Genomic DNA, 25,157 nt, shown 5'->3' on the forward strand with positions numbered 1-25,157 from the left:
TAAGTTGCGGTCTTTTCTAGTAAATGGTTTCTGGACGTGGTCCCGGGGATGTAGGAAACGAACCATGTTAACAAATCTCTATGTGTTCTTTATTTATGCTCCTATATGTTTTATATGCATTAGAACACGTAAGATTAGCCACAATACGCATTAACAATTGGTATCAGAGCGGGTGCTCATAGAGACTCGTCTTATTGCGGTTATGATCCTGAACTTGTGGCTAGAAGAAGAGATTTTCATGAAAAAATCATATTATGAAGTTCTAATGTGGAACGTGAAAGAGAGGTCTGCTATGTGTGTTCTAATAACGGCTTGGACTAGGGTTGGTAAGAAGAAAGAAGAGGTTCATCACACGTGCGAAGATTAATTGTGTTGCAGCAGTCTATGAGAAAGCAAAGAAGTCTGCGATGAAGGTTAAACAAAAGTTGGAGATTTTTCTAGATGCAGTAAAATTCTATTTCACATAAAGACAAGGTGACTTTGGCATCGATAAAGAAAAAGGAAAACATCAGTGGGCCGACCAATGAAGCAAATGTGTCAAAGTTATAGAAAGTCTGGTCTATCACCACATGTGTATGAGAGGAATAAGCGACTTTCATCTATAGAGAAGAGCTTCATAAATTGGTGATGCATAGCAAATCGCAAGCTTCAGAAGTTATACAAGAGTTCGTGTTTAAAGAAGCTAACGTGAAATCACTGAGATAAGGTCAGAGATGTCTCTCCAATATTGTTTTTATAGTCGAAGAGATGTGTCTCACTGTCCTGCCATCTCAGACAAAGAAAAGACTGAGTTGAGTTTGATTTTTCCTCTGAGAGATAAGCTTGAGTGGACCAATCTTGTGAAGCTGTGTTGAGCAGATGTGATCAGTTTAAGTCGTCATGTAAAAAAAGGATGTCTCAGGTTTCAATGGTGATGAAGATTGAAGAGGAAAAAATTGCCTCGTCTTGAATCTGGATAGAGTGGAACATGAAGTAAAACATGTATGGGAACACGACAGAGAGCCAGAGAAAGAAAACATGCTTTTGGTAGATGTGCTACAGACTGCTAAAGTTGAAGCTGAGTATCAAAGAGTTTTAAAGGACAGATTACGAAGGAAATTTCAGTACTTTGCAAAAGGTGGATATTAAGTGTTCAAATCTTGTAGACGGTGGTGAGTTAAGATTCTGCTGCAACTACAGAATGTCTATAAGCTAGACGAAACACAAGAAGTTTGCAAGGGTTATAAGAAGATTCTTCAAGATTCAGTGCTGCTTACGAGGTTTACTTGGTATGAGAAAGCTATGCTTTAATCTGCTGCTGAAAAGTTGGAGTCAGTTTTAATAAAGTCGCCTAAGGATCGATTTTGTGAATGTGCAAAGCTTGTTAATAAAACAGTTTCTTCGTTTTATTAAACTCTTAACTTCTTGAGATCATCTTACATTATAGATCTCTATATATATAGGGTCTTAGCTTAACCTATTACAAAGTGATCTAGAAACTTAACATAAATCTAAATCAAGTTTTTCCTTTTTAGTTATTCAAACTTCCTTTTATGAATAACTTGTTTCCTAAGCTATCTTTGAAGCTTATCCAACATTCTCCCTTCTAAGCTTCAAGCCATCTTTGCTTAAGTCTTGAACTTGAATCAGCTCCCTCATTTCTTTGAACTTGATTCTTGCTAAAGCTTTAGTTAGAATGTCCGCTTTCTGCTTTTCTCCAGGAACATGTTCCACATCAATCTCGTCTTGCTCTACTCGTTCGCGAATGAAATGGAACCTCTTGTGAATGTGCTTGCTCCTACGGTGAAACACGGGATTCTTGGCTAATGATATAGCTGACTTGTTGTCCACTCCTATCATCGTCTTCTTCATCTCTTTTCCTGTAATCTCACTTATCAAATCTTGTATCCAGACCGCCTGCTTTGCTGCTTCCGTTGCCGCCATATACTCTGCTTCACACGAGCTTAAAGACACAGTGTCTTGCTTCTGTGAGCACCAAGTGATTGGCGTTTCTCCTAGACAAAACAAGTGACCTGTCGTACTTCTTCCATCGTCCGGATCCGTGTTGTGACTACTATCACTATATCCCACGAGATTCATTGATCCACCTTGCTCGTAAGATAATCCGTACCCGACTGTTCCCTTCAAATACCTTAGCACTTGCTTCAGTGCGTTGCCGTGAGACGTTCTTGGTGAGTGCATATATCTACTCAAGATGCCCACTGCGTAACACATGTCTGGTCTTGAGTGCATAAGATATCTGAGACAGCCAATTCTTCTTCGATAAAGTGTAGCATCTATCTCAGGTTCGTCGAGACCTTTTGAGAGTTGCAGACCGAACTCCATGGGTATACATGTCGAGTTGCAGTCGTCCATTGCAGCTTCCTCCAATACTCTCCTCGCATACGCTTCTTGATTGATCATGATGGACTTTGAGCTTTGTCTTACTTCCAATCCGAGGTAGTAGGTTAGAAGACCTAAATCAGACATCTCAAAGTTCTTTGACATGTTCTTCTTAAACTCTGAGATTTCTTTTGCAGAGTCTCCGGTAATGAACAAGTCGTCAACGTAGATAGCTACGATAAGAAGCTTTCCTTTATCATCCTTTCGATAGACAGAATTTTCCTTAGAACACCTCTTGAAGCCGAGTTGTTTCAATGTTCGATCAAGCTTTATGTTCCAAGCTCGTGGAGCTTGTTTCAATCCATACAAGGCCTTGGAGAGTTTGAAAACCTTATGTTCTTCTCCCTTCTTTTCAAACCCTTCAGGCTGTGACACATAAACTTCTTCGTGTAACTCACCATGTAAGAATGCTGTCTTGACGTCTAGATGGTGAATCTCCCACTTGTTCGCAGCAGCTAACCCAATCAGGAGTCTTATGGTCTCTAATCGAGCCACTGGTGCAAACACTTCATCAAAGTCGATACCATGTTCTTGTACGTAACCTTTAGCTACGAGTCTCGCTTTGAACTTGTTGATAGATCCATCAGCGTTTCTTTTGATCTTGAAGATCCACTTGAGACCGATGATCTTTGCTCCTGCTGGCTTGTCTGTTAGCGTCCATGTCTTGTTTATGTTGATAGAATGGATCTCGTCTTCACATGCCTTCGTCCATCTTTTATCTCCCTTTGCTTCTTGGAAATTCTTTGGCTCATCATTGATAACATGAAGCAGCAGCTCACATTCTATCTCAGCAAGTAAAATGTAGTCATCTAGGTAACTAGGTTTACTTGTTTGACGAGTTGAGCGCCTTACTTCCTGTGTCGAGCTTTGATCAACTTCTTCTTCTTCGTTGTGTGTTACATCTGATTCTGCGTGTGTAACACCTGTTTCGTCTTCTTGCTGCTCTGTTTCTGCATTCGCGGTTTCTTCTTGTTGTGTGCTGGCTATAAACGGACCATTCCCTTCGTTTACAGTCAATCCCCACGTCATATGGAACATACCAGAGTCGTCTTGTCCTTCCTTAGTAGCTCCCTTCCAATTCCAACAAGTCTTCTCGTCAAAAATTATGTCCCGACTTACGACTATCCTTTTGAAGGTAGGATTATAAAGTCGATAAGCTTTCGTGCCTGGTTCGATTCCGAGATGAACAAGAGCTTGAGAACGATCATCAAGTTTCCTTAGATGAACTGAATCTACTTTCGCGTGAGCAACACATCCAAAAACTCTTATGTGACCTACGTTAGGCTTTCCTCCCTTCAAGCTTTCGTATGGAGTTTTATTCTTCAATGCTCTAGTAGGAACACGATTGATCACATATGTTGCGTGTCGCACGGCTTCTCCCCACATGTAGTTCGGTACCTTCATAGCTTTCATCATGCTTCGAGTCATCTCCATTAAAGTACGATTCCTTCTCTCCACAACTCCATTCTGTTGTGGAGTATATGGTGCTGTTAAATGGCGTTTGATGCCATGTTTGTTGCAGAAGTCTTGGAAATCCTTTGACGTGAACTCTCCTCCTCTGTCCGTACGGAGTGTTCCGATTGTCTTGTTTGCTTCCCTCTCAACAAGGGCTTTAAAACTCTTGAATCTATCAAAGGCTTCACTCTTTTCTCTCAACAAAATTGACCACATAATCTCGTACAATCATCAACTATGACGAAGATATAGTTGTTGTGACCTTGTGTTGCCGGTGATATGGGACCGCACAGATCCGCGTGTAACAGCTCGAGAGCAACCGAAGCTCTGTATGCAGTTGCTGCAGGAAAGCTGTGACGCGTCTGCTTCCCGACCAAACATGAGTCACACAGCTGCTTCTCTTCATGTATTTCAGGTAAGCCACGAACCATATCATGTGTTGCCATGGCCTTTATTGTCTTGAAGCTTATATGACCAAGGCGTGCGTGCCATCTCCATGGTTCCTCCTTGATCTTTGCGAGTAGACAAGTAGGTTTACTGACTTTGAGTGATATCTTATATAGACGATTAGAAGCTCTCTGAACTTTCACCAAAAGTCTACCGCTTGGATCTCTCAAAGTGAGGTAATTCTCTTTCATCCTTATGTCACACCCTTGTTCAGTTGCTTGACCCAGACTTAGTATGTTACTCTTCAAGTTCGGTATGTAATATATGTCGGTTAGGAGCTTCTGTTCCCCTGTCTTGGCTTCAAAGAGAATAGATCCTTTGCCGTTTATATCTACATACGAGCCATCTCCGAACTTGACTTTTCCTTTGATGTTCTCGTTGAGCTCTGAGAAGTAAGATTTTTCACCAGTCATGTGATTGCTCGCACCGTTGTCTAGATACCATATACCATCTTCTTTCTTGCTTGGCTCTAGTGAATTCGGTAAGACTTTCTCTTCGTTGAGATACACAACTTGATGCATGTATAACGCAGCTTCTGCTATCCTCCGTCTCTGTCTTGTTGAGCTCTTGTTTCTCTTCTTTCTTCTCAGGACACACGGATTTGAAGTGTCCCTTCTTCTTACAATTGAAGCATGTGATCTGGGAGTAGTCTTTCTTCTCTTTGTTCCCCTCGCCAGTGTTGCTTCTTCCTCGTCCTCTACCTCTGTTTCCTTGACCACGACCACGATATGATCCTCTTCCTCTGCCTCTCGAGTTCTGATCGCTTGATGTTTCAGTGCTTGAGAACAACAGATTGTTTTGTTGATCATATGCAGTTTTGCCTTTGACTCGTTCTTCATATGCTTTGAGTCTTCCAATAATATCTTCAAACGAGGTTTTGTTTAGATCAAGCATCTGTTCTATTGATGTCGTCATGTGAATGAATTTCATTGGTAGACTGTTGAGAAGTTTCTTCACGAGCTTTGGTTGATCAATGCTCTGTCCCAACGAGGACGCTTTTGATGCAAGCTCTGTTAACTTGCTCGTGAAGTTATCTATACTGTCCGAGTCTTCCATACTTAATCGATCGAATTCATTCATCAGCGTTAGTAGACGAGCTTCTTTAACGCGTTCAACACCAAGGTTTCTGGTTTTAATGGCTTCCCATATAACTTTAGGGGAGTCATCTTCTCCGGCTTGTAAAACCATCGCTTCAGGTATTGAACCGAACAGAAGTCCCGTTGCGAGATCGTTTCTTTCTTCGTCGTCAGTGCCTGGATCTACTGCACCCCAAACTTTGTGAACCTTTAATAGAATCTTCATCCTCTTTGCCCAAACAGTGTAGTTCGTCGTATTGAGCATCGGACAGATTACAGCACTCGGAAAGTCTTCTCTTCTTCCTAGTGGCTTCATCTCTGTTAAAGCTTTTGTATCAGCCATGGATACAGCTTCTCGATTTCACAATCACACAAAAACCTAAGCTCTGATACCAAATAAAGTCGCCTAAGGATCGATTTTGTGAATGTGCAAAGCTTGTTAATAAAACAGTTTCTTCGTTTTATTAAACTCTTAACTTCTTGAGATCATCTTACATTATAGATCTCTATATATATAGGGTCTTAGCTTAACCTATTACAAAGTGATCTAGAAACTTAACATAAATCTAAATCAAGTTTTTCCTTTTTAGTTATTCAAACTTCCTTTTATGAATAACTTGTTTCCTAAGCTATCTTTGAAGCTTATCCAACAGAGTCAAGGTCATGGGTTCTCGTATTCTTGAACACGTTACAAGAGAGTACACCGGTTATGTTTAGTTTGGAGTTGATGTGAAGTTACATGCAACAGAAGATGATTATGGTTCATGAGAAACGAGACTGGTGGCAAGTTGATTTGATGAGCTGAACTAAAATAGATGCATGAAATAAATGGAAGACAGAGATTCAGAGGGTACTGGTTGTTGTGAACTGGTGAAAATTGTTCAATATTAAAGCAAAGAAAATATTGTTCAGCCAATGTACCAGTGATTGAAACAGAAGATTGAGGGAGAGACATGATTCAATTAACACTGATGAAAGTTTGAGTGAAGGCTCAAATATAAAGGAGATAAGAACTTGAATTCTACATGATGTGTTATGTATCAGGAGGTCTAACCTGCGATGTATATGTTGGGGTTCCGATTGTCTGCAACAGTCTCAGAGATTATCAGAGAGAGAGAGAGACGCCAACAAGGCCTCGTCGGAATTGGTCAAGTCTGTGTTGAAACCTCTATGTTAAAATATTCCAGTTATGTGGCTATCTAAGGACAAGTCAAAGTGAGAAGATCAAGTCAAGGTTTGGAGATGGTTTCAAGGAGAAGAAGAAGAAGAAGAAAGAGCCATGAGCATGCAAATTAGTTGAAAGGAGTAGAAGAACACGAGTTCTTGAGCTGATAAAGTGGTGGTGAGAAGCCTTGAAAGGTCAACTAAATTTGAGGAACCGAGTGCAACGTATCATGTATCAAAAACTGTACCAGAACCTGTGACAGATTCTAGATGAAATCATGATGACATTGGATGTTCCAGAGATTGATATTTTCGCTGACCAGGAATACTAAACTCGATCTCATGAAAGGGCAACTACTGAAGAAGATTGGCTAAGTAAAAGCTCTGTTCTTTTTTTATTTGCTGCAAAAGATATGGACTCTCAACTCGAGTTAAGGAAAGTGTTTGAAAAAGATCAGTGGCTGTTCTTGCTTCTTACTTGTTGACGTTGAGGTTTAAAAGAAAGAAGAAGAAGGGGGCATTGTTTGTTGGGTAACTCGAAGAGCGAACAGTGGAAGAGGAAACTTGTAGACACATGGCGTAGTTGCTGACATGTGATGTGTAGAAAAGCTTGATAACCCATAGTTAACCTTGATCCTGAAGAGACGTCGAGTCAAAGACTGTACGAGAAGTACTTTGGGTTCTCTGATCATACGGTGTTGAAACAACTCAATGAATTAAAAACTGGTGTTGGTAGAAACATGATGAAGCTGAGTGTTTACGGAACTGTCTTCAAAGTTGGAGCATCATGATATGGTTCGGGGGTTGCAGGTTTCTGTAAAATGCAGAAAAATAGTTAGCAATTTTATCAGGTTTCCAAGAATATGAACAGAAAGAGATCTATCAAGAGAAAAACAGAGAGGCTGTCTGATCTGGAACTAGTTTAAACGCAAGTGGCTAATATTAAGATGAAGAATTGTGGCTGAGGGGAAGTCTTGGCTGGATAGATATACATGGTCTCAGTGTACTTTGAATTTTTGCAGGCAGATACTGTATTTTTGGGTTGTGATCAGATGATGAGACGTCAAAACACTGGAACTACAACACAAGCTAGACCCGATCTCATTGGAGATAGTTTATTTTTGTTAGCGGATGAGGTGTAGTAGGTGATTCGGCAAGCTGGATTTCATTCCTTTTCCCATGACGTGTTGCTTGAATACTGTTTCTTGAACACCAAGTTAAGTGTAAACAAGTAGGTTGTTAACACAAAGGCTAAACTTCTGAGACAAAGCAACTTTGAGATGAAGATGAGTTGCACCTTTCAGCACATGGCAATGGATCTTATTAGAGTTTCGTGGTGGCTGTGACATGGACGGTCTTGTTTTCGGTCATCTGCGAAAGGATATGCAACCATAAAAACATGATAGTCGTTGGTCGCATGCTAAAAACGAGAGGATCGTCTTGTTTTTCAATAAACTCTTGTCTACATGATTGATGATATGTCTCTGGTGAATGTGAAGCGAACAGTGTGAGTATATGACCCAACTCACCTCCAGTCCAATAAGCAATTCCTGCACCAAAAAGTAAAACGTTAGATGGTTTCCTATTTTCTTCATATGTCGGTTAATGAAATAAGTTAACACAAAAGGAATAGGAAAATCTAAGAGTTATAAATAAGAGAGGTGGTCAAAGCTTTCTAATTATCCTAAAGACGAGAGGATCCGAGGACACAAGAACAAGAGAAAGCTAAAGAGAGATCGGGGGTAGAGAAGAAACTAAGCAAAACATTGTTCGAGTCATGTCTTTGCAAGAGAGAGTTTCTTTGATCTTTTTTATTCTATGTTGTGTTCTTCGTATTGGTGTTATGTTTTACACGAGGAGAGCGCTTAGAGCTCTAAGCGTTTGTGTAAACCCTTTTGATTGATAGTGGATGTTGTGGGAGACGGTTCCCACCCGAAACGTACCGTGCTAGAGGCCGGGAACTCGGTGATCAAATTATATGTGTTAAGTAGTTAGGACAATCAAACGATCCATAATTCCTAACAAGTGGTATCAGAGCAATCCAGGTTTTGATTGCGGGTGTAAAAGAGATCGAAGAATCGCAAAGAAGAAAGATAAAAAGTATTTATTTGTTCTTCAAGGAAAGTGCGAGTTCATCGTCTTCAAGGAAGCACAAGGTGTTGATTCAATAACACTCATCTCAAGGGAGTTGAACAAGGTTGATATCGAAAGTCTTCTTAACGAAATTGGATGTTAGGCGGCGGGTTCCATTACTCATAATGGCGGTACCAAAAGTGTTCAAGGCTGATTGATCTTATATAGATGGTTGTTATCTGCCTATTAAAGAGATTTGGATCAAGGTGGAGATGATGTTATAGTTTCATGCAAAGGAAGAAAGATCAAAGGGAAACATGGCATGTTTAAAGAAGTACGAGGTGTTTGAAGATTTTAAGTGTGGTTTCCGCTGCAACCACAAAGTTTGAGGAAGTCTTAAAAGGCTTAAGTTTGGGAGTATCATCAAAGTCACGAGATGCGGAAACGAAAGTTGAGTTTCAAAGGGTTTCGTGTATTATTTCAGATCGTATGCATCAAAGAATTTTATGATGGCATAAACTGAAAGAGGAAGGAGACTGCATGTTCTGTGTGGAGAAACTCTCGATGTAGTCTAGCAATGAACATGTTAGAGAATTGTATCGAAAGTCTTTCTAACAAGATGATTAGACGGCGTGTTCTGTTTGAGTCTAAACAGCGGTACAAGATGGGGTACATGTTATCATTGTTGGAGGAGAGGTCAAGGTATGTGATCTATGGTACATTGAGGTGGAGATTGACGGTGTTCAGTCTTTATAAGGATCAGAACATGAGGAAGACTCCAAAGATAGAAACAAAGACTGGTGAAACATAGAGAGTTGCAGGGTTTTTAATGGTATCAAGAAAAGGTGATAGCGCAAGTTAGAGTTACAAGTGGTACTCTCGGGATTGGTTTCTGCAAGTGACTTAAGGAAGATGAACTCATATGGACAAAACTGATAAGGGAATCAGTTTCTTAGAAACCAAGAAACGAGCAAGGGATTTCTGGTTTTATGGCTCAGGTGAAAGAGTCAAGGAAGAAGAATAATTGGTCGATGGAATTGAAAAAAAAAAAATCAGATTGAGAGCTTAACAAGAAGCAAAGGGTTCTTGGACGTCTTCTGGGATTAAGAATTGGTGGAAACGCCTAGGCTCGGCGAGGAAGAATCAAGAGAAGCAGTGAGGAAAAAGGTTATTAGCTCAAGAGAGATAAAAGAGGAAATTAACTTCGGAGGATCCAAGTTCCAGGTAGAGTCATTGCTGTTACTAGAGTGTAATGCACGTTCGAGACAGAACGTTTGGGATTCCAGGTGGAGCTACAAAGTTAGAGGATGTCTCGGTTGTCTTAAGTTTAAAGACATGAGATGAGTTATAGGTTAGTGAACTCATAGGGTGAAGATGACAGGGTATAAGAGAACAGGTAAAGATGTCTATGGGTTCAAGCATAATCATGTTGCAACAAAGATTAAAGAGAAAGCTTTCAAGAGAGAGTGGGTGCTTGATGATGGTATCTGACATCTAGAAATCAGTTGGGGGATAATTGATTTCAACAAGGCATAAGGTTTAGAGAGAAACCTGAAATCATGAGCTGTTACAGAGAAGACAAAGGAGATTGTCGGAGAAGCTGTTACAGAGAAAAACACAAGTTAGTGTTTTATGATTTCATAAAAAATTTCAGAAAGTTTGAAACAAATACATCAAGGTTTCAATGGTTATCTGAAAAAAAAAATGGTGTTGGAGGTTAAACAACGGAGAACACAGCACTTTGTGTTCCGGATATTCACTATCAAGATCAAGGGTAAGACCGTAAGAGGTTCTTAGGAGGTTCCTGGGTTCCATAAAGGGTTGGTGACGTTTCAGAGGTTCCAAGTTGGTAACATGATAGTTAAAATCTCACAAAACAATAAAAGAGCACTGAGTTTCAGCCTGTGTTCTAAGTTATTGTATTGTGAAGATTTGGGATCTAAACTGAAGCTGAAACTAAGTTTAGAAGTGTTTACCTGTGGTGTACCAATGGAAGTTTGAAGCCTCATGATCAGAAATACACAAGTAAGAATACAACACGGGATCTCTTTGGCATCAGGTCATCAAATACAAGAAACAGAGTACAATTTAGTTTCTTGTTTAAGTGATGAGAAGTGAATCAATTCTAAACAGAATAAAAGGGGCGTTTAGAAGATTACTTGTGGAGTCTGAATTTGAAGCAGATGGAGCACGGTTTTGGTCTCGTATAAAAGAGAAGGCGTTGGTGATAAGTGTGGTCAGAATCACCACAAGTTCATCAGAAGGAATACCTTTGGGAATACAGCTCACGGAAAGACACAAGCGTCAATGGAGTAGTTGTAAGGCAGATGAACACCGGACGTCGGAGGAATACAAGTCAGAGATGGTCGGCTTGATGAAATCTAGCTCTATAAGTATTTGAAGTGATCAGCCACGAGGGTCTTGCAAAAGAAGACAGAGTCGCTGGTCGGAATCATATCGGAGACAGAGAAAGAGTTGGAGAATCATCGGAGAGTATAATGGAGCAGGAGATGCTGTGGTTTATCATTAGACATTCACTACCAGGTTGAGACGTGGCGCTAAAGGTCACTTACGCAAAAGCCGAGAGAGATTTGGGTTCTGAGAGGATGAGGTGGATGAGTATAAGATACTCATGGTGAATCTCTGGACACAGAAGTTTACTGGAGAAGGAACTCAGCGAAGTCACCGGTTCGGATCGTGGTTCAGATTAACGAAAGAAGTTGCAGAGGTGATCGTCAAAACTCATCAGCGTAAGGATGAGGAAGAGATGGGTTTAGTGTAGTTGGGCCATAAGGTGGAGATTGTGAGTATATGACCCAACTCACCTCCAGTCCAATAAGCAATTCCTGCACCAAAAAGTAAAACGTTAGATGGTTTCCTATTTTCTTCATATGTCGGTTAATGAAATAAGTTAACACAAAAGGAATAGGAAAATCTAAGAGTTATAAATAAGAGAGGTGGTCAAAGCTTTCTAATTATCCTAAAGACGAGAGGATCCGAGGACACAAGAACAAGAGAAAGCTAAAGAGAGATCGGGGGTAGAGAAGAAACTAAGCAAAACATTGTTCGAGTCATGTCTTTGCAGGAGAGAGTTTCTTTGATCTTTTTTATTCTATGTTGTGTTCTTCGTATGGTGTTATGTTTTACACGAGGAGAGCGCTTAGAACTCTAAGCGTTTGTGTAAACCCTTTTGATTGATAGTGGATGTTGTGGGAGACGGTTCTCACCCGAAATGTACCGTGCTAGAGGCCGGGAACTCGGTGATCAAATTATATGTGTTAAGTAGTTAGGACAATCAAACGATCCATAATTCCTAACAAACAGTTTCAGGGAAAATGAGGATATGGAAGACGCCATGTATTATTCATGAAACAAGAAGACTCATGCTAAGCTCTTGGATCGGGATGGTTCGATCTAGACAACATGTTGAGCTATAGAAGAAATGGTTGAGGCTTCACTTGGATTGGCTTTTGGAAGGCAGAGAATGCAACACGAGGAAATGATTGCTCAGAATTGCTACTACATTAGCAAGACACTGTTCTGTGCGTACGACAGGCTTTGATCCTGTGCTATTGGCGACAGCGGTGTCTGGTTGATGTCAGGATAGCTGATTCTAAGTGATTCTCATCTACGAAGGCTCTTGTTATTTTAAAGAAGTTTGAGTCATATATTCTCTTTTCTTGGAGGCAAGGCAGTCAGTTTTTCTCAGAGCTGATTCAGATCAAGTTTGCATTAGAGATGCTGGTGGAATAAGATGATAGTCTGAAAATTGTAACCGAGAACGATCGCATATTTGGGAAGCCATGGATGATCACTAACGTGTGTCGTGACATGATCCTAATAGAAAACCAGTTACCCTTTTTCATTGTGAAGGGTTTTTTCAATCTCTTGACTCCTTACTACCAACAAGGAACACCTTCAGTACTGGAGATAGTTAAAAGCCACTTCAGTTGTTTCCTGAGCAACATTGATGATAAAATGTATGAATCTGCAGAGCCAGAGCATTTTGTTGATCTTCTGAGGTCTTGTTATCTGCCGCTAGTTTCAATCAGATTGGAAGAAGGTATATCTACGGTTTACAATGCGCCAAAAGCAACAGAGCTACACAACGCTGGTGTTAAGTTCAAGCCATCAGAGACCAGTAGTTGTTTACTTGATCTTAAATTTGCTGATGGAGTGCTGGAGATTCCTACTATTTTTGTTGATGATCTCACGGAATCCCTCTTCAGGAATATCATTGTGTTTGAACAATGTCATTGCTCAGATAAGAGCTTCCTCCACTACATCAGGCTTCTCAGTTGCTTCATTAGATCCCCTGCGGATGCTGACTTGCTCATCCGCAGTGGGATCTTTATGAACAGTCTTGGAGCCGCAGAAGATATTTCAGATGTGTTTGATAGCATTTGCACAGAGGTTATCTTTGGCAGAAAGTTTTACTTTCAGAGCCTCTCTGAGAACTTACAATCTTACTGCAACACACCATGGAACAGGTGGAAGGCGATTCTAAGACATGACTATTTCCACAATCCTTGGTCAGTTGCTTCTGTTTTGGCTGCTTTGCTTCTTCTCCTTCTCACTTTCATACAGGCTGTATGCTCCATCTTGGCCCTGTGAGTTATTACCACAGGTGTTTACATCTTCTAAGACATCATTTAGTAGTCAAAAATCTATTAAACCAAATATTTTATTGTGAATGTAGACACAAGCAGTCAGATCTTGACATGACTTTGTACTGAATTTTCCAATAAGTTGAACTGCTGGTTATGTTAAGGGGATTAGAAATAAAATTAAGGAATAATAATCTATATCCAAGTGTTTTTAATTTTAAGAGAGCTCATTTAGAAATCTAAATCCAAGTACCCTAAGAACTCAAATCTTCAGACAACATCTTCATCGTACAAGGAGACAGGATATTTAGCTGCAGACAACTCAGCCTTCACCTTGTCCATTTGAGCTTCCATTTCTGAATACTTCCGCTTCAATGGCTTTAGTTCTTCCTCCAGTTCTTGAAGCTGAGCCAAACAAGCTTTTTCTTTCTTCTTCTTTTCCTTAACTTCATCAAGTTTCTTCACCAACCAATCCAACTGAAATCCCTCAGCTGTCAGATACAACAAAGCAGCATATTCCTCTTCCAAATCATCATTGGAGATTTCCAAGGGCGAATGACATATCGTCTGGGTTAAGCTTAGGAGGACATTCATGTACGCCGTTTTTAGATATGGATTCTTTGGACGAAATTTTGATGCAATATCTTGGTGTTTTTCAAACAAACGGTTCACAGATTCTACCTGCAGTTGGAAAGTATATATATAAAGCAAAGCCGTAGCATAATAGACTATCTTCAGCTTGTAACTATATTAAGAAATTGAACTATTAGTTAGGGACTTTGATTCGACCATTTTTTGTTCTGTGTGTGTTATAAGTCTTTTTACTATAATCACTTGTAGAAACCATGATTGCTTTTGTATTTTGGTTGGACTTTTTGAAGTAAGAAAACAAGAAGTTTTGTACATCTACTTATATTATATTACCTGCCAAGGAAGGACTTGAAACCCATTGACATCTATGGTTTCCATTACTGGTGAAGATTCCTCTGATACATCTACTTTACCTTGAACTTCAAGAACATCAACCTTCACAACAATCTTTACTTCTCCATTAACTAAAAATCCTTCTTTGTCATGAAGTTCGTCAAGGGAAATCATTTCTGAAAACCCCCAGTCAGGATTTGTCTTATCAAACCAGTTTTGCCTCTCTGCAAAATATCAAAATATATTTCATGGTTTGCATTTTTTGAGTAAGCATGAAAATATGACATTATATAGACTCCATCCGATTTAACATCCATGTTGACAACTACACAAGCCAGGCACAACATATAAAAACAAAAATCTCGCAGCAGTCCTAGACCACAAATATGAAACTTCTCCGCCTTATTAAATGAAAAATCAAGAAACGATCACCTCTAAGTTTGGACAGTTTTTCCGTAAACTGATTTACTACAGTAAGGGAAAATTTAGCGTGCCTTCTCCATCCAAGAGGCAAATATTCAGAATCAGCAACGCCGAGATACAGAGAGAAATGATTAGCCTTATTATCTCCTTTGGGGTATGCCTTTAGACGCCTGTAATTAACAACATAAGATAACAGTCATAAAAATGAAGGAGATTAGCCAAAAACAACTTCATTCTTAATTCTTACCATCTGCAGCGACCCACCACGACTATATCAGACTGGACTATCTCGGATTGCAAAGAGGAGAAAGTTTTAATCATCCAAGTAATCTTCTTGTCAGATTGTTTCTCCATGAGATAGGATATCCGAGTAGAAGTCCCAAACTAGTAACCCTACTTGCAGGTTAGAAGGAAGGGTATTCAAAGATCTTAGAGATGACCACTAAAGAAGAAGGATCAGCTCAGAGAACCTAAGAACGTTGATGATAATGGTGTTCCTTGTGCAGAAAGTAATAAGAGATAGAGATGATTTTAAAACTTGATTCTTATTATTAAAGTCATCGAGACTATGCCTTATATAATGGCGTTAAAAATCCTAAAAGTAAAAGACTTATGGAAAAGTAAAAAACTAAAGAATGTAAATAAAGTCAAAGCATGAAAATAGGAAAAACGTAAATCGTATGAAAGTCGGTTTAATAGAGACGGTGACAAAGTACTGTCACACTCCATTTGATCTTGAAGATTGATCCTAAACACACAAACTTGCAACTCAAACAATTGAACCAAAATAAACTACTGAGAGAGAATTCTTAATAGTTTGCTTTCAGTAGTTACCACGTTTGACAAAACGAACAGAGAATCGAAAAGGTGATGGAAGATTAGATGAAGATCAAAATAGTGAAATACAGTACATACCCTAGGAGTCGCTTCGAAAAAGGCAGGCAAAACAGTGCAGCCACAGTTTTAAAGGCGTCTAGGTCTAAACTATAATTACCAAGACGAGAGGAACGTGAATCGCTTCTTACTCATCGTTCCTTTTTATAATAGACCAGGGTGTTTCCCTGGCTAAACCCGGTTTAATTAATTTTTGATAACATTACAATAGTGATCTTATGTGTAACATTCCATAATATGGCCCAAACTTTTTTAAGGGAGACGGGCTTCTCTACGGCCAATTTGACAAAAAGCTAGGGTTCCTCTTCCATTTTTTTTATAAATAGACAGCCTCCTCTCCTTCTTTTGTCACATCACAAACTTTGCAGCGGAGCTTTGCAGAGATTTTCCGGAGACCGGAAGCCCTAGCCGTCGCCTCTCTCTCTCTCCCAGCCGTCGCCTCTCTCCTCCCTTCTCTCTCTCCCGTGCGTGTCTCTCTCTCTCTCTCTCATTGGCACATCCCTCTCTCTCTCTCTCATTGGCGCATCCCTCTCTCTCTCTCTCCTTGCCGGTGCCGTGTGGTGGTGGTGGTGGTGTGATAGCCGTGTGGTGTGGTTGTGATCAGATCAGATTCCGTTTCCCCTTTGTGTCTTGTTTCAGATCCAGATCCAGATCTAGGTTAAGGTGAGGTGTCTTGAACCCATCTTGTCTCATGGATCTTTATATCACTTTGTGTTGGATCTAGGATTGGTTAGTGATTATTTTGAAAGTTAGGATGTAGATCATGATGAAAGCTAGGGTGATAGTTGAGTAGAGCATATTGCATAAGAACCTTCATACTGTTTAATGGGACTTAATGGACTGTCTTGTGTTGATGTGGATATTATTGTTGTTGGATGATAGTGTGATTGATCTTGTGTCCCAAGCGATGATGTGTGACTGAAAGCTAAGTTGCTAGTGAAAATAGTTGCATTTGGTGTTAGAGTTGTATCAGTATCTTGAGTAATGATTGTTTATAAGTGTTGGTTGCTAAGTGGTAGTGAGTATAATGTGAAGTGTTGGAGCAAGAGTCTAAGTGGGGGAGAAATGAGTTATGGAAGTTGAGAATTGAGATACGGGGAAGGAATGGGAAATGAAGTGGAAAGGTATTTGAGTCAATGAACTTGCTTGTAGTCCTGCTTGAACCACCGAGAACGGGTGGGCGTCTAGAGTCTAGGATGTGTGGACCTACGGGCCTTAGCCTAACACGAGGCACCCGTGGGTGAGTTGTGATAACCACGCGAGGGCGGGATATAAATAAGGACGGTTATGGAAGGCGCCTTAGGATCGAGTCAATGCCGAGTAGTGGCATAATTATGGCTATTACGACCGAGCTGCAGACAGTGCCGACGGGCCAACGTGCTGTGGTTCGGATAGTCATTTAGGAAGCTGAAGGGGGGCCGGTTTTCCCGAGAGAGGGCATCCCTTTCAGGATAAGCTGGAATGTGTAGGGACATCCGTAAACGGCTATAGGTCCTACGTCTAGGTTGTTTGGTGTCGAGTCAGTCCGTTTGATTGAAGTCTAGTTCTTTGAGTGAAGTGTAGTTGAGACTGAGTTCATTGAGTTGATTGATTACTAGGTTGTTAGAAATGGTGTTGTTCCGGATTATCTTTTGTTGCATTAATTGGTTGTAGTGATTGGTCAGTTCTGGCCCCGCATAGAGTAATATAGAGTGTCTTGCGGGCAGGCTGGTCTAGAGCCACTTCACTGAGTAATCCAATTGCTCACCACTCCCCTTTCCATTTCCCTACGCAGGACCGTAAGTAGAAGTAAATGGATACGGGTAAATTGGAATTTCAAAGAAAGCAATGCGTCCGTCGACTCTTGGGACCAGTAACGGACACGGCGGGTTGCCTTTTAGGGTATACGCGTGTCCATAACTCCCTTTCGATAACCCCGGTCGGACGCCGGGGGATAGGGATGTTACAATTGGTATCAGAGCGGGGGTTAAGATCCCTTAGTGCTATTCTAAGGGGTCGGTATTTCCGAAATTTTCAAAATCTTGTTTTAAAGAAAAAGAGTTTGCGAAAGTTTGATATTTTAGAAAGTTGTGAGATGTTTTCAAAAACCACCCATTATATCTATACTTCTATTATGGTTCTTATCGGATCTCTACTTGAATGATCTCTTCGTCAGCCGGTAATGACCAGGGGGACAATCGTGGGTATAATGTACCAGAATGGTTGGACCCCGTATGCTTGATCGAAAGTGGAGAGAACTAAGGACAAAGTTGAAGAGGACCTATGAAATCATGGAGCAAGTGGAACAACCTGATATTGGCTAGGAGGAGTACAAGGTTGCAACGGGATTGTGTCAAGAGATACCTTATGATTGCAGAATCCATAAATGTGGGATGCCTGGACCGTGGTACATGTGGACACAAGGAGCAAGGATAATCAGAGTAGCGCGGCTGAAGCGTGGTGGCAAACCGGCATTACATCACCGTGGGCTATTTTGCCGAGTTCCTTAGAGAGAGTTGTGTCGCGTCCCTAGGTATTCTCTACCGCAGATGTTTTGACTTCACAATGACATTACAGGATTGGTCGAGCAAGGACTGAAGAAGTACCTTAGATAATATTCCAAAGCCATCAGTATTAGTACGCCTCACCGTAACTGTAAGTAGAATACAGACAAAGTTGGCGAAACGCAAGAAACAGTGACACTAGAAGGATGGATGAGTTATAAAGGGATGAAGGATATCCATAACGGAAGTAAGCCGGATGTTGCATAAACAGTTGGATGACAAATGACGAGCTGGTTGTCACTTGGGTATGGGATGTTAGGAATTGGGGTTTCGACACGCGGAATTCAGGGACGAATTCCATTAAGTGGGGGAGATTGTAACATCCCATAACATGGCCCAAATTTTTTTTAGGGAGACGGGCTTCTCTACGGCCCATTTGACAAAAACCTAGGGTTTCTCTTCTATTTTTTTATAAATAGACAGCCTCCTCTCCTACTTTTGTCACATCACAAACTTTGCAGCGGAGCTCTGCAGAGATTTCACGGAGACCGGAAGCCCTAGCCGTCGCCTCTCTCTCTCTCCCAGCCGTCGCCTCTCTCCTCCCTTCTCTCTCTCCCATGCGTCTCTCTCTCTCTCTCTCTCTCTCTCACATTGGCGCATCCCTCTCTCTCTCCTTGCCGGTGCCGTGTGGTGGTGGTGGTGGTGTGATAGCCGTGTGGTGTGGTGGTGTGGTTGTGATCAGATCAGATTCTGTTTCCCCTTTGTGTCTTATTTCAGATCCAGATCCAAATCTAGGTTAAGGTGAGGTGTCTTGCATCCATCTTGTCTCATGGATCTTTATATCACTTTGTGTTGGATCTAGGATTGGTTAGTGATTTTTTTGAAAATTAGGATGTAGATCATGATGAAAGCTAGGGTGATAGTTGAGTAGAGCATATTGCATAAGAACCTTCATACTATTAAATGTGACTTAATGGACTGCCTTGTGTTGATGTGGATATTATTGTTGTTGGATGATAGTATGATTGATCTTGTGTCCCAAGCGATGATGTGTGATTGAAAGCTAAGTTGCTAGTGAAAATAGTTGCATTTGGTGTTAGAGTTGTATCAGTATCTTGAGTAATGATTGTTTTATAAGTGTTGGTTGTTAAGTGGTAGTGAGTATAATGTGAAGTGTTGGAGCAAAAGTCTAAGTGGGGGAGAAATGAGTTATGGAAGTTGAGAATTGAGATACGGGGAAGGAATGGGAAATGAAGTGGAAAGGTTTTGAGTCAATGAACTTGCTTGTAGTCCTGCTTGGACCACCGAGAACGGGTGGGCGTCTAGAGTCTAGGATGTGTGGACCTGTAGGCCTTAGCCTAACACGAGGCATCCGTGGGAACCTGCGGGCCTTAGCCTAACACGAGGCACCCGTGGGTGAGTTGTGATAACCGCGCGAGGGCAGGATATAAATAAGGACGGTTACAGAAGGCACCTTAGGATCGAGCCAATGCCGAGTAGTGGCATAATTATGGCTATTACGACCGGGCTGCAGACAGTGCCGACGGGCCAACGTGCTGTGGTTCAGATAGTCATTTAGGAAGCTGAGGGGGGAAGGTTTTCCCGAGAGAGGGCGCCCCTTTCAGGATAGACTGGAATGTGTAGGGACATCCGTAAACGGCTATAGGTCCGACGCTAGGTTGTTTGGTGTCGAGTCAGTCCGTTTGATTGAAGTCTAGTTCTCTGAGTAAAGTGTAGTTGAGACTGAGTTCATTGAGTTGATTGATTACTAGGTTGTTAGAAATGGTGTTGTTCCGGATTATCTTTTGTTGCATTAATTGGTTGTAGTGATTGGTCAGTTCTGACCCCCGCATAGAGTAATGTAGAGTGTCTTGCGGGTAGACTGGTCTAGAGCCACTTCACAGAGTAATCCAATTGCTCACCACTCCCCTTTCCATTTCCCTGCGCAGAACCGTAAGTAGAAGTAAATGGATACGGGTAAATTGGAATTTCAAAGAAAGCAATGCGTCCGTCGACTCTTGGGACCAGTAACGGACACGGCGGGTTGCCTTTAAGGGTATACGCGTGTCCATAACTCCCTTTCGATAACCCCGGTCGGACGCCGGGGGATAGGGATGTTACATTATCGATTGAAAGTACAATTATTGTATATGTTTATCAAATATAAACTTGTTTAACGTTAAGTTGGAAACTAATTTAGTTTATGCATATGAATTTGTTTGTTATCTGAAACATATAGTGGTGAAAGAACTAACCGACTTTATTATTTGGGTAGATTTGAATTATATAGCCAAAAATGAGTTTAATATTTAGATTCACCTTTGACTAATTATCCACATAATTTCCTTGTCATCACTTGTGTAAAAATAAATCGTAAAAATGTTGGAAAATATGTCTACAATAATTATCAAATTTTACATACCTTTAGAACTTCAAACATAAATTATATGATGTATCTATACTATTAAAACAGAAGATTTGGTGAAAAGTCGACTTATGCAAGTTGTTTTGGACCCTTTCATTTTAAATTTTTTTTGGTCTTACCCTTTTAATTATATCAAAACGTGACTACCTATTCAAATGAACCGGATCATACGATATTCAATTTATTTATAACAAAACGTGATTACCTATTCCACCATATTATATCATACGAATACCCAAATAAAATTAAAAACATGAACCACAACTTATTTGTAAACAATACAACGACACAAAACTTGCAACCCATATATCAATCGTATGATCATCAGAAATCTCAGAAACATCCATAACAGAGACAAACAATTACCTTCCTCCACCAAGTTGTTCCTGCATCCTGATTCATTATGTCAGGTCAAAACACATGCTCTTCTCCTGAAAAGGTATTATTACTTGAGTATTATTCTTCCATCTATTCACAAAACACATCCTGTTCTGAAAAAGTTCTTTTAAACATACAAAAACAGATCTATTTTGCGTTTTGCTACATGGCTCTCTTACAGATTCAAAATTTCATAATGGTTTCAATTATGTTTCAGGTATCCACAATAACAGAAGACTTTACAAAGATCAAAGAACATTTTGTCAATCTCCTCAAGTCAGATCATGAAGTATAAAATTTTCTGAATCCAGATTGGTTTACGTGGGAGATTGAATTTTACGTTTGAAGATTGTGGTTTAACAATGTAGTCCATATTATTTCTTTTCTTATTCATTTTCTGATAAATCTTTAATAATATGGTATTTAATAGCATCGATTATTGTTTATAAAAAACATCTATTATTTATGAAATCAACTTTGAAAATTGAGAATCAGATCCTAATTGATCACATCTTCGCGTATAAAATCCAAACACAAAAAAACTAATCATCCAAAACAACAATAATATATTGTTCTAACTAAAATGATTTTCAAATAAGTTATATCCATAGAATATTCCAAAGTATAACAAGTATTTTGTATTATAAATCAAGTAAAATATTAGTCTAACAAAATCTGGTATAAAAATCGAAACAAAAATGAGAAAATATATGCGATTATAGAATATTCCGAATTATCAAACTTTTTATATATATCCGATTAAAGAAAATGGTCATCCTATACAAGTATAAATATCACAATCTAGAACATCAAAACAAACCATTCATCACGCTTTAAACTTTTATAGCGTCACTTATGGAATCCATAATCAAAATGAGCAATTTAAGTGAGGTTAAGCCTTATAAATCTGGATGGAAAGTTGTCGTGAAAGTGATTCATACATGGGTTTCATTCAGTCACCAGTATGGTGCATCTCTTGAGATGGTGTTAGCCGACAAAAATGTAAGAAACCCCTACCCTCTGACATGACTTTAATTTATTTATTATATGATCTAGTTCTGTATTTTATCATGTTTATAGGGTATCAAGATTCATGCTATTTGCAAACAGTCTCTAATGGATCGATTTGAGAGACAATGTGGTGTTGGAGAGTGGAAAGTTATTACCAACTTTGGTTTGAGTTCAGCAACTGGTATGAATCGACCCACCAACCATGTATACAGAATGGAGTTCATGGTTCACACATCAATAACTGACTGTGAGTTAACATTCTGCGACAACATGTACTTTGATCTAAAAGATTTTGCCACCATTATAAATGGTTCACTTGACAGTCTTTTTCTGATTGGTAACTTCTATTTGCTATTCTATTTTCCTTATTTTATATATATTTCGAATTTATGTAACTCATATTTGGATGAATAACAGATGTGGTTGGAGTAATCTTAGACTTTGGAGATAACATTATTGTTCAAGCTGCAAGGAAAGAAGTGTCCAATTTGGTGTTTACTCTCGGTGATAGCAAGTAAGGATTCAATAGTATTGATTTTTTAAACATTAATCTGATCCTGATATGGCTTTACTATTTTATCATCTCAGTGACCATCGCCTACAGTGCTGCATTTCCGGTAGATTAGCTGATCTACTTAACCAAGATGTCAAACCAAAAAGTGGAGATATTTGTTTAATTCGATTTGCTAAAATCGTAAAATGGCATGGTATATTCTACTTCTGCAGTGAAATATTTTATTTTAATTATCTGTATTTAATGGATATCTTCTTATATTTTTGATTTTCAGATCAATGGCGAATTGTCAATGTTAATTCTACTTTGGTGTTTATGAACCCAGATATCAAGGAAGCAAAATCACTTAAAGAAAAGTAAGAATCTTATATTTATATATATATATTTTTTTATTTTAAATTATTCTAACGAAATACAGTTTGTCATTTAATACTTTTTTATATCTTTTCTTAGGTTTCATGGTGATGCAACTCTTGAAAAGAACCAAAATATCTCTCCTAAGATACAGATCGAGGAAAAGCGCAATAGATGGTCCCAAAATCCTTTCATAACCGTTCAAGAGATGAAACATTTTGAAAAGATTTTGTTCTATTGACATCCTATAAACCCCCATGCAAATATTTTGTTATTAATTTTATCGATTACAATGTATTTTTCATGTGTTTGTAGGGTGGAAATTGCAGAGTGATCTGTTCAGTTTATGCTATTGATACCTTGAAAGTATAGTTGTATTGTGCTTGTGTGGTCTGTCATAATAAGGTTTTCAAATCGCCTATGTGTTTTGCTGAATCAGATGTCCAAAGTTGGTGGTGTGAATTTTGTCATTGTAACGTTACCAAGGTTTCTCCAAGGTAATATTTGAAAAGTATAATCTGATGATACATATTTTTATTTTAAAAATTTTATTCTAATTCTGTAAATTTGTGCTGTTTTTTAGGTACAAGTTAGAGTGTCTGGTGCGGGATCAGACAGGTGAATCGAAAATCACATTTCTAGACTCGGTTGCAACATATATTGTGAAAAAATCTGCAAAGAAAGTGGTTAATATTTTGGTTAACGAGGTGATATATTTTTCATTTAGATCAGGTAACTAATATTATTATTAGTTATCTAATATTGATATTTCTATAATAACAGATTGAAGTTCAAGATATGTTACCACCTGAGATTGTGGACATTGTTGGCAAATCTTATGGTTTTGGAATTTCAATTGATGAAAACAATTCTTCTCTACTGGCCACATTTAATGCCATGAAAGTTTGGAGTTTGAATGATGCTATATTGAAAGAACCAAGTTTCTGCATCAGAACTCTATTTGTTCAAGGAAGAAGCAATGCACAGAATTGAAAAAGATTGATGAAAGTGGCTGATATATTTTCGGATTCTTGCATGTTTTTTAGGTGTTGTTTTGAAAAGTTTGTCTTATCATTTCTGTTTGCTTCTTTATAGGTTTTTATTTCACAGGATGCTTTTTGTCCTTGGTTTTTATCTTTATTCTATGATTTTAATAAAATTTCTTTCTTTATTTAATAGATTATCAGTGTATATATGCGTGCCTTTTAAAGTTTGTAAAATCTGATGATACATTTAATACCAACAGAGCTACTTATCCTAACTAATATACCGCAACTCTCTTTGCTCTAAAAACGATTTCTAATTATACTAACTATCTCGACCTACGATATTTTGATGCCAAACCAAAGGAAATGCTAACCGAGAACACTGAGTTGAAAGAAAAGTGTTTGGAGAATGACAACCCGGTTGCTCATTATATCAAGGGGATACTTAAATACTTCATAAAGGATGAGCAACATGCAGGACTATATCATTTCCGACAAGCTTCCATTGGGAAAAATGATGAAGGTACGTTACTTTACGGTTTGTTAATGATGGTTCGTGGTCACTATTGGAAGGGGCGAAAGTACATGGATAAACTTCGATGGTTGGAAAAACCATCGAGGTCCAATCAAAGCTGGGAGAGAATCAAGAACTCCCTAAGTGCAATTCCGTGTAGTTTCACTCATGATGACTATGCGGAGATGGTTAACATTCGACCATGGAGAATGTGTCACCCCGAGGATGACATAACTTTAGTTTGCGATCAGTGTTACTACTACAAAAGGATTTATCAATGGTTTTCCTTTGTTACTCGTGAAGAATAAGAAATGAAAGGGTTTATCAATGGTTTTCCTTTGTTTTGTGTAAGTTTATCCATGCAATATGTTTTAATCTGTTTCATGCACTATATAATCCTCTAGATGTGTGCTCTATGTTGTATACTAAAGCACTTGAATGTGTCTGTGTTTTTTATTTGCTTAGCAATATGTTTTATTATATGTGACAAAACTTTTGTATTTTATATTAAAAATATTAAAATGATTGAACTGTTAAGTGGCGACCAACATGTATTCCCCAATATCCTAACTATCCAAAATCAGTTTCATACCTAATTCATTTCTAATAATATAACTTATCATTACATACCTATTTGCATTAGTACCATGTAACTCCTGTTCTCCGAGAGATAAACGTGTTCTTCAATACATCCTGAATTGAAAATAACAAATAACTCTACCAAATTTAAGATCTTGGTAGATAGTTAAACGAATACATTTCGAATATGCTAAGTGGATATATACTAAAATTCTACCAATTTAGTTTAGCTAAAATCTTCTCAGAATTATTTTTCAAATCAAAATAACAGATTAAGTATATGCTATGTGGATATATTCTTCGATTTCGTTTGTTAATAAATCTAAATAATATCATTAGTTATTATTAATATCACACTTAGTTATTATTTTCCATTTACTTACTACATTTTCGGAATTCCTACTTTAACTCTTATAACTTAACAAAGTATATTCTCATTAATATATACTCTATGAATATATTCCTTAT

The 25,157-nt window shown here is 38.9% G+C and overlaps 2 protein-coding genes and 1 long non-coding RNA gene across 3 annotated transcripts in view; 1 reads left to right on the forward strand and 2 right to left on the reverse strand.

The window, feature by feature from the left end:
- The window catches only part of LOC108820307 (UPF0481 protein At3g47200-like), a 28,591-nt gene extending 15,355 nt beyond the window's left edge, over positions 1-13,236 (forward strand). Inside the window, exon 5 of the mRNA XM_056992105.1 lies at positions 12,378-13,236. Within this exon, the coding sequence (XP_056848085.1) occupies positions 12,378-13,211 (834 nt within the window). The 3' untranslated portion in view covers positions 13,212-13,236. The remainder of the gene's footprint in view (positions 1-12,377) is intronic.
- A 223-nt stretch (positions 13,237-13,459) lies between these two features.
- On the reverse strand, positions 13,460-15,070 carry LOC108821363 (MATH domain and coiled-coil domain-containing protein At2g05410-like). The gene is made up of 4 exons (XM_018594403.2): positions 14,799-15,070; positions 14,561-14,721; positions 14,129-14,352; positions 13,460-13,885 (listed from the first exon to the last, which is right to left on the reverse strand). Exons 1-4 carry the CDS (start codon positions 14,903-14,905, stop codon positions 13,475-13,477), a joined length of 903 nt encoding a protein of 300 aa, XP_018449905.2. The 5' UTR covers positions 14,906-15,070; the 3' UTR covers positions 13,460-13,474.
- Positions 15,071-20,571: 5,501 nt separating this feature from the next.
- Positions 20,572-25,000, reverse strand: LOC130498755 (uncharacterized). Its single transcript, XR_008937693.1, has 2 exons — positions 24,741-25,000; positions 20,572-20,784 (listed from the first exon to the last, which is right to left on the reverse strand). It is a non-coding gene; the product is annotated as an uncharacterized LOC130498755 (long non-coding RNA).
- Positions 25,001-25,157: the final 157 nt, after the last annotated feature.

This window comes from Raphanus sativus, chromosome 8, assembly GCF_000801105.2.
Source record: "Raphanus sativus cultivar WK10039 chromosome 8, ASM80110v3, whole genome shotgun sequence".
NCBI lineage: Eukaryota > Viridiplantae > Streptophyta > Magnoliopsida > Brassicales > Brassicaceae > Raphanus > Raphanus sativus.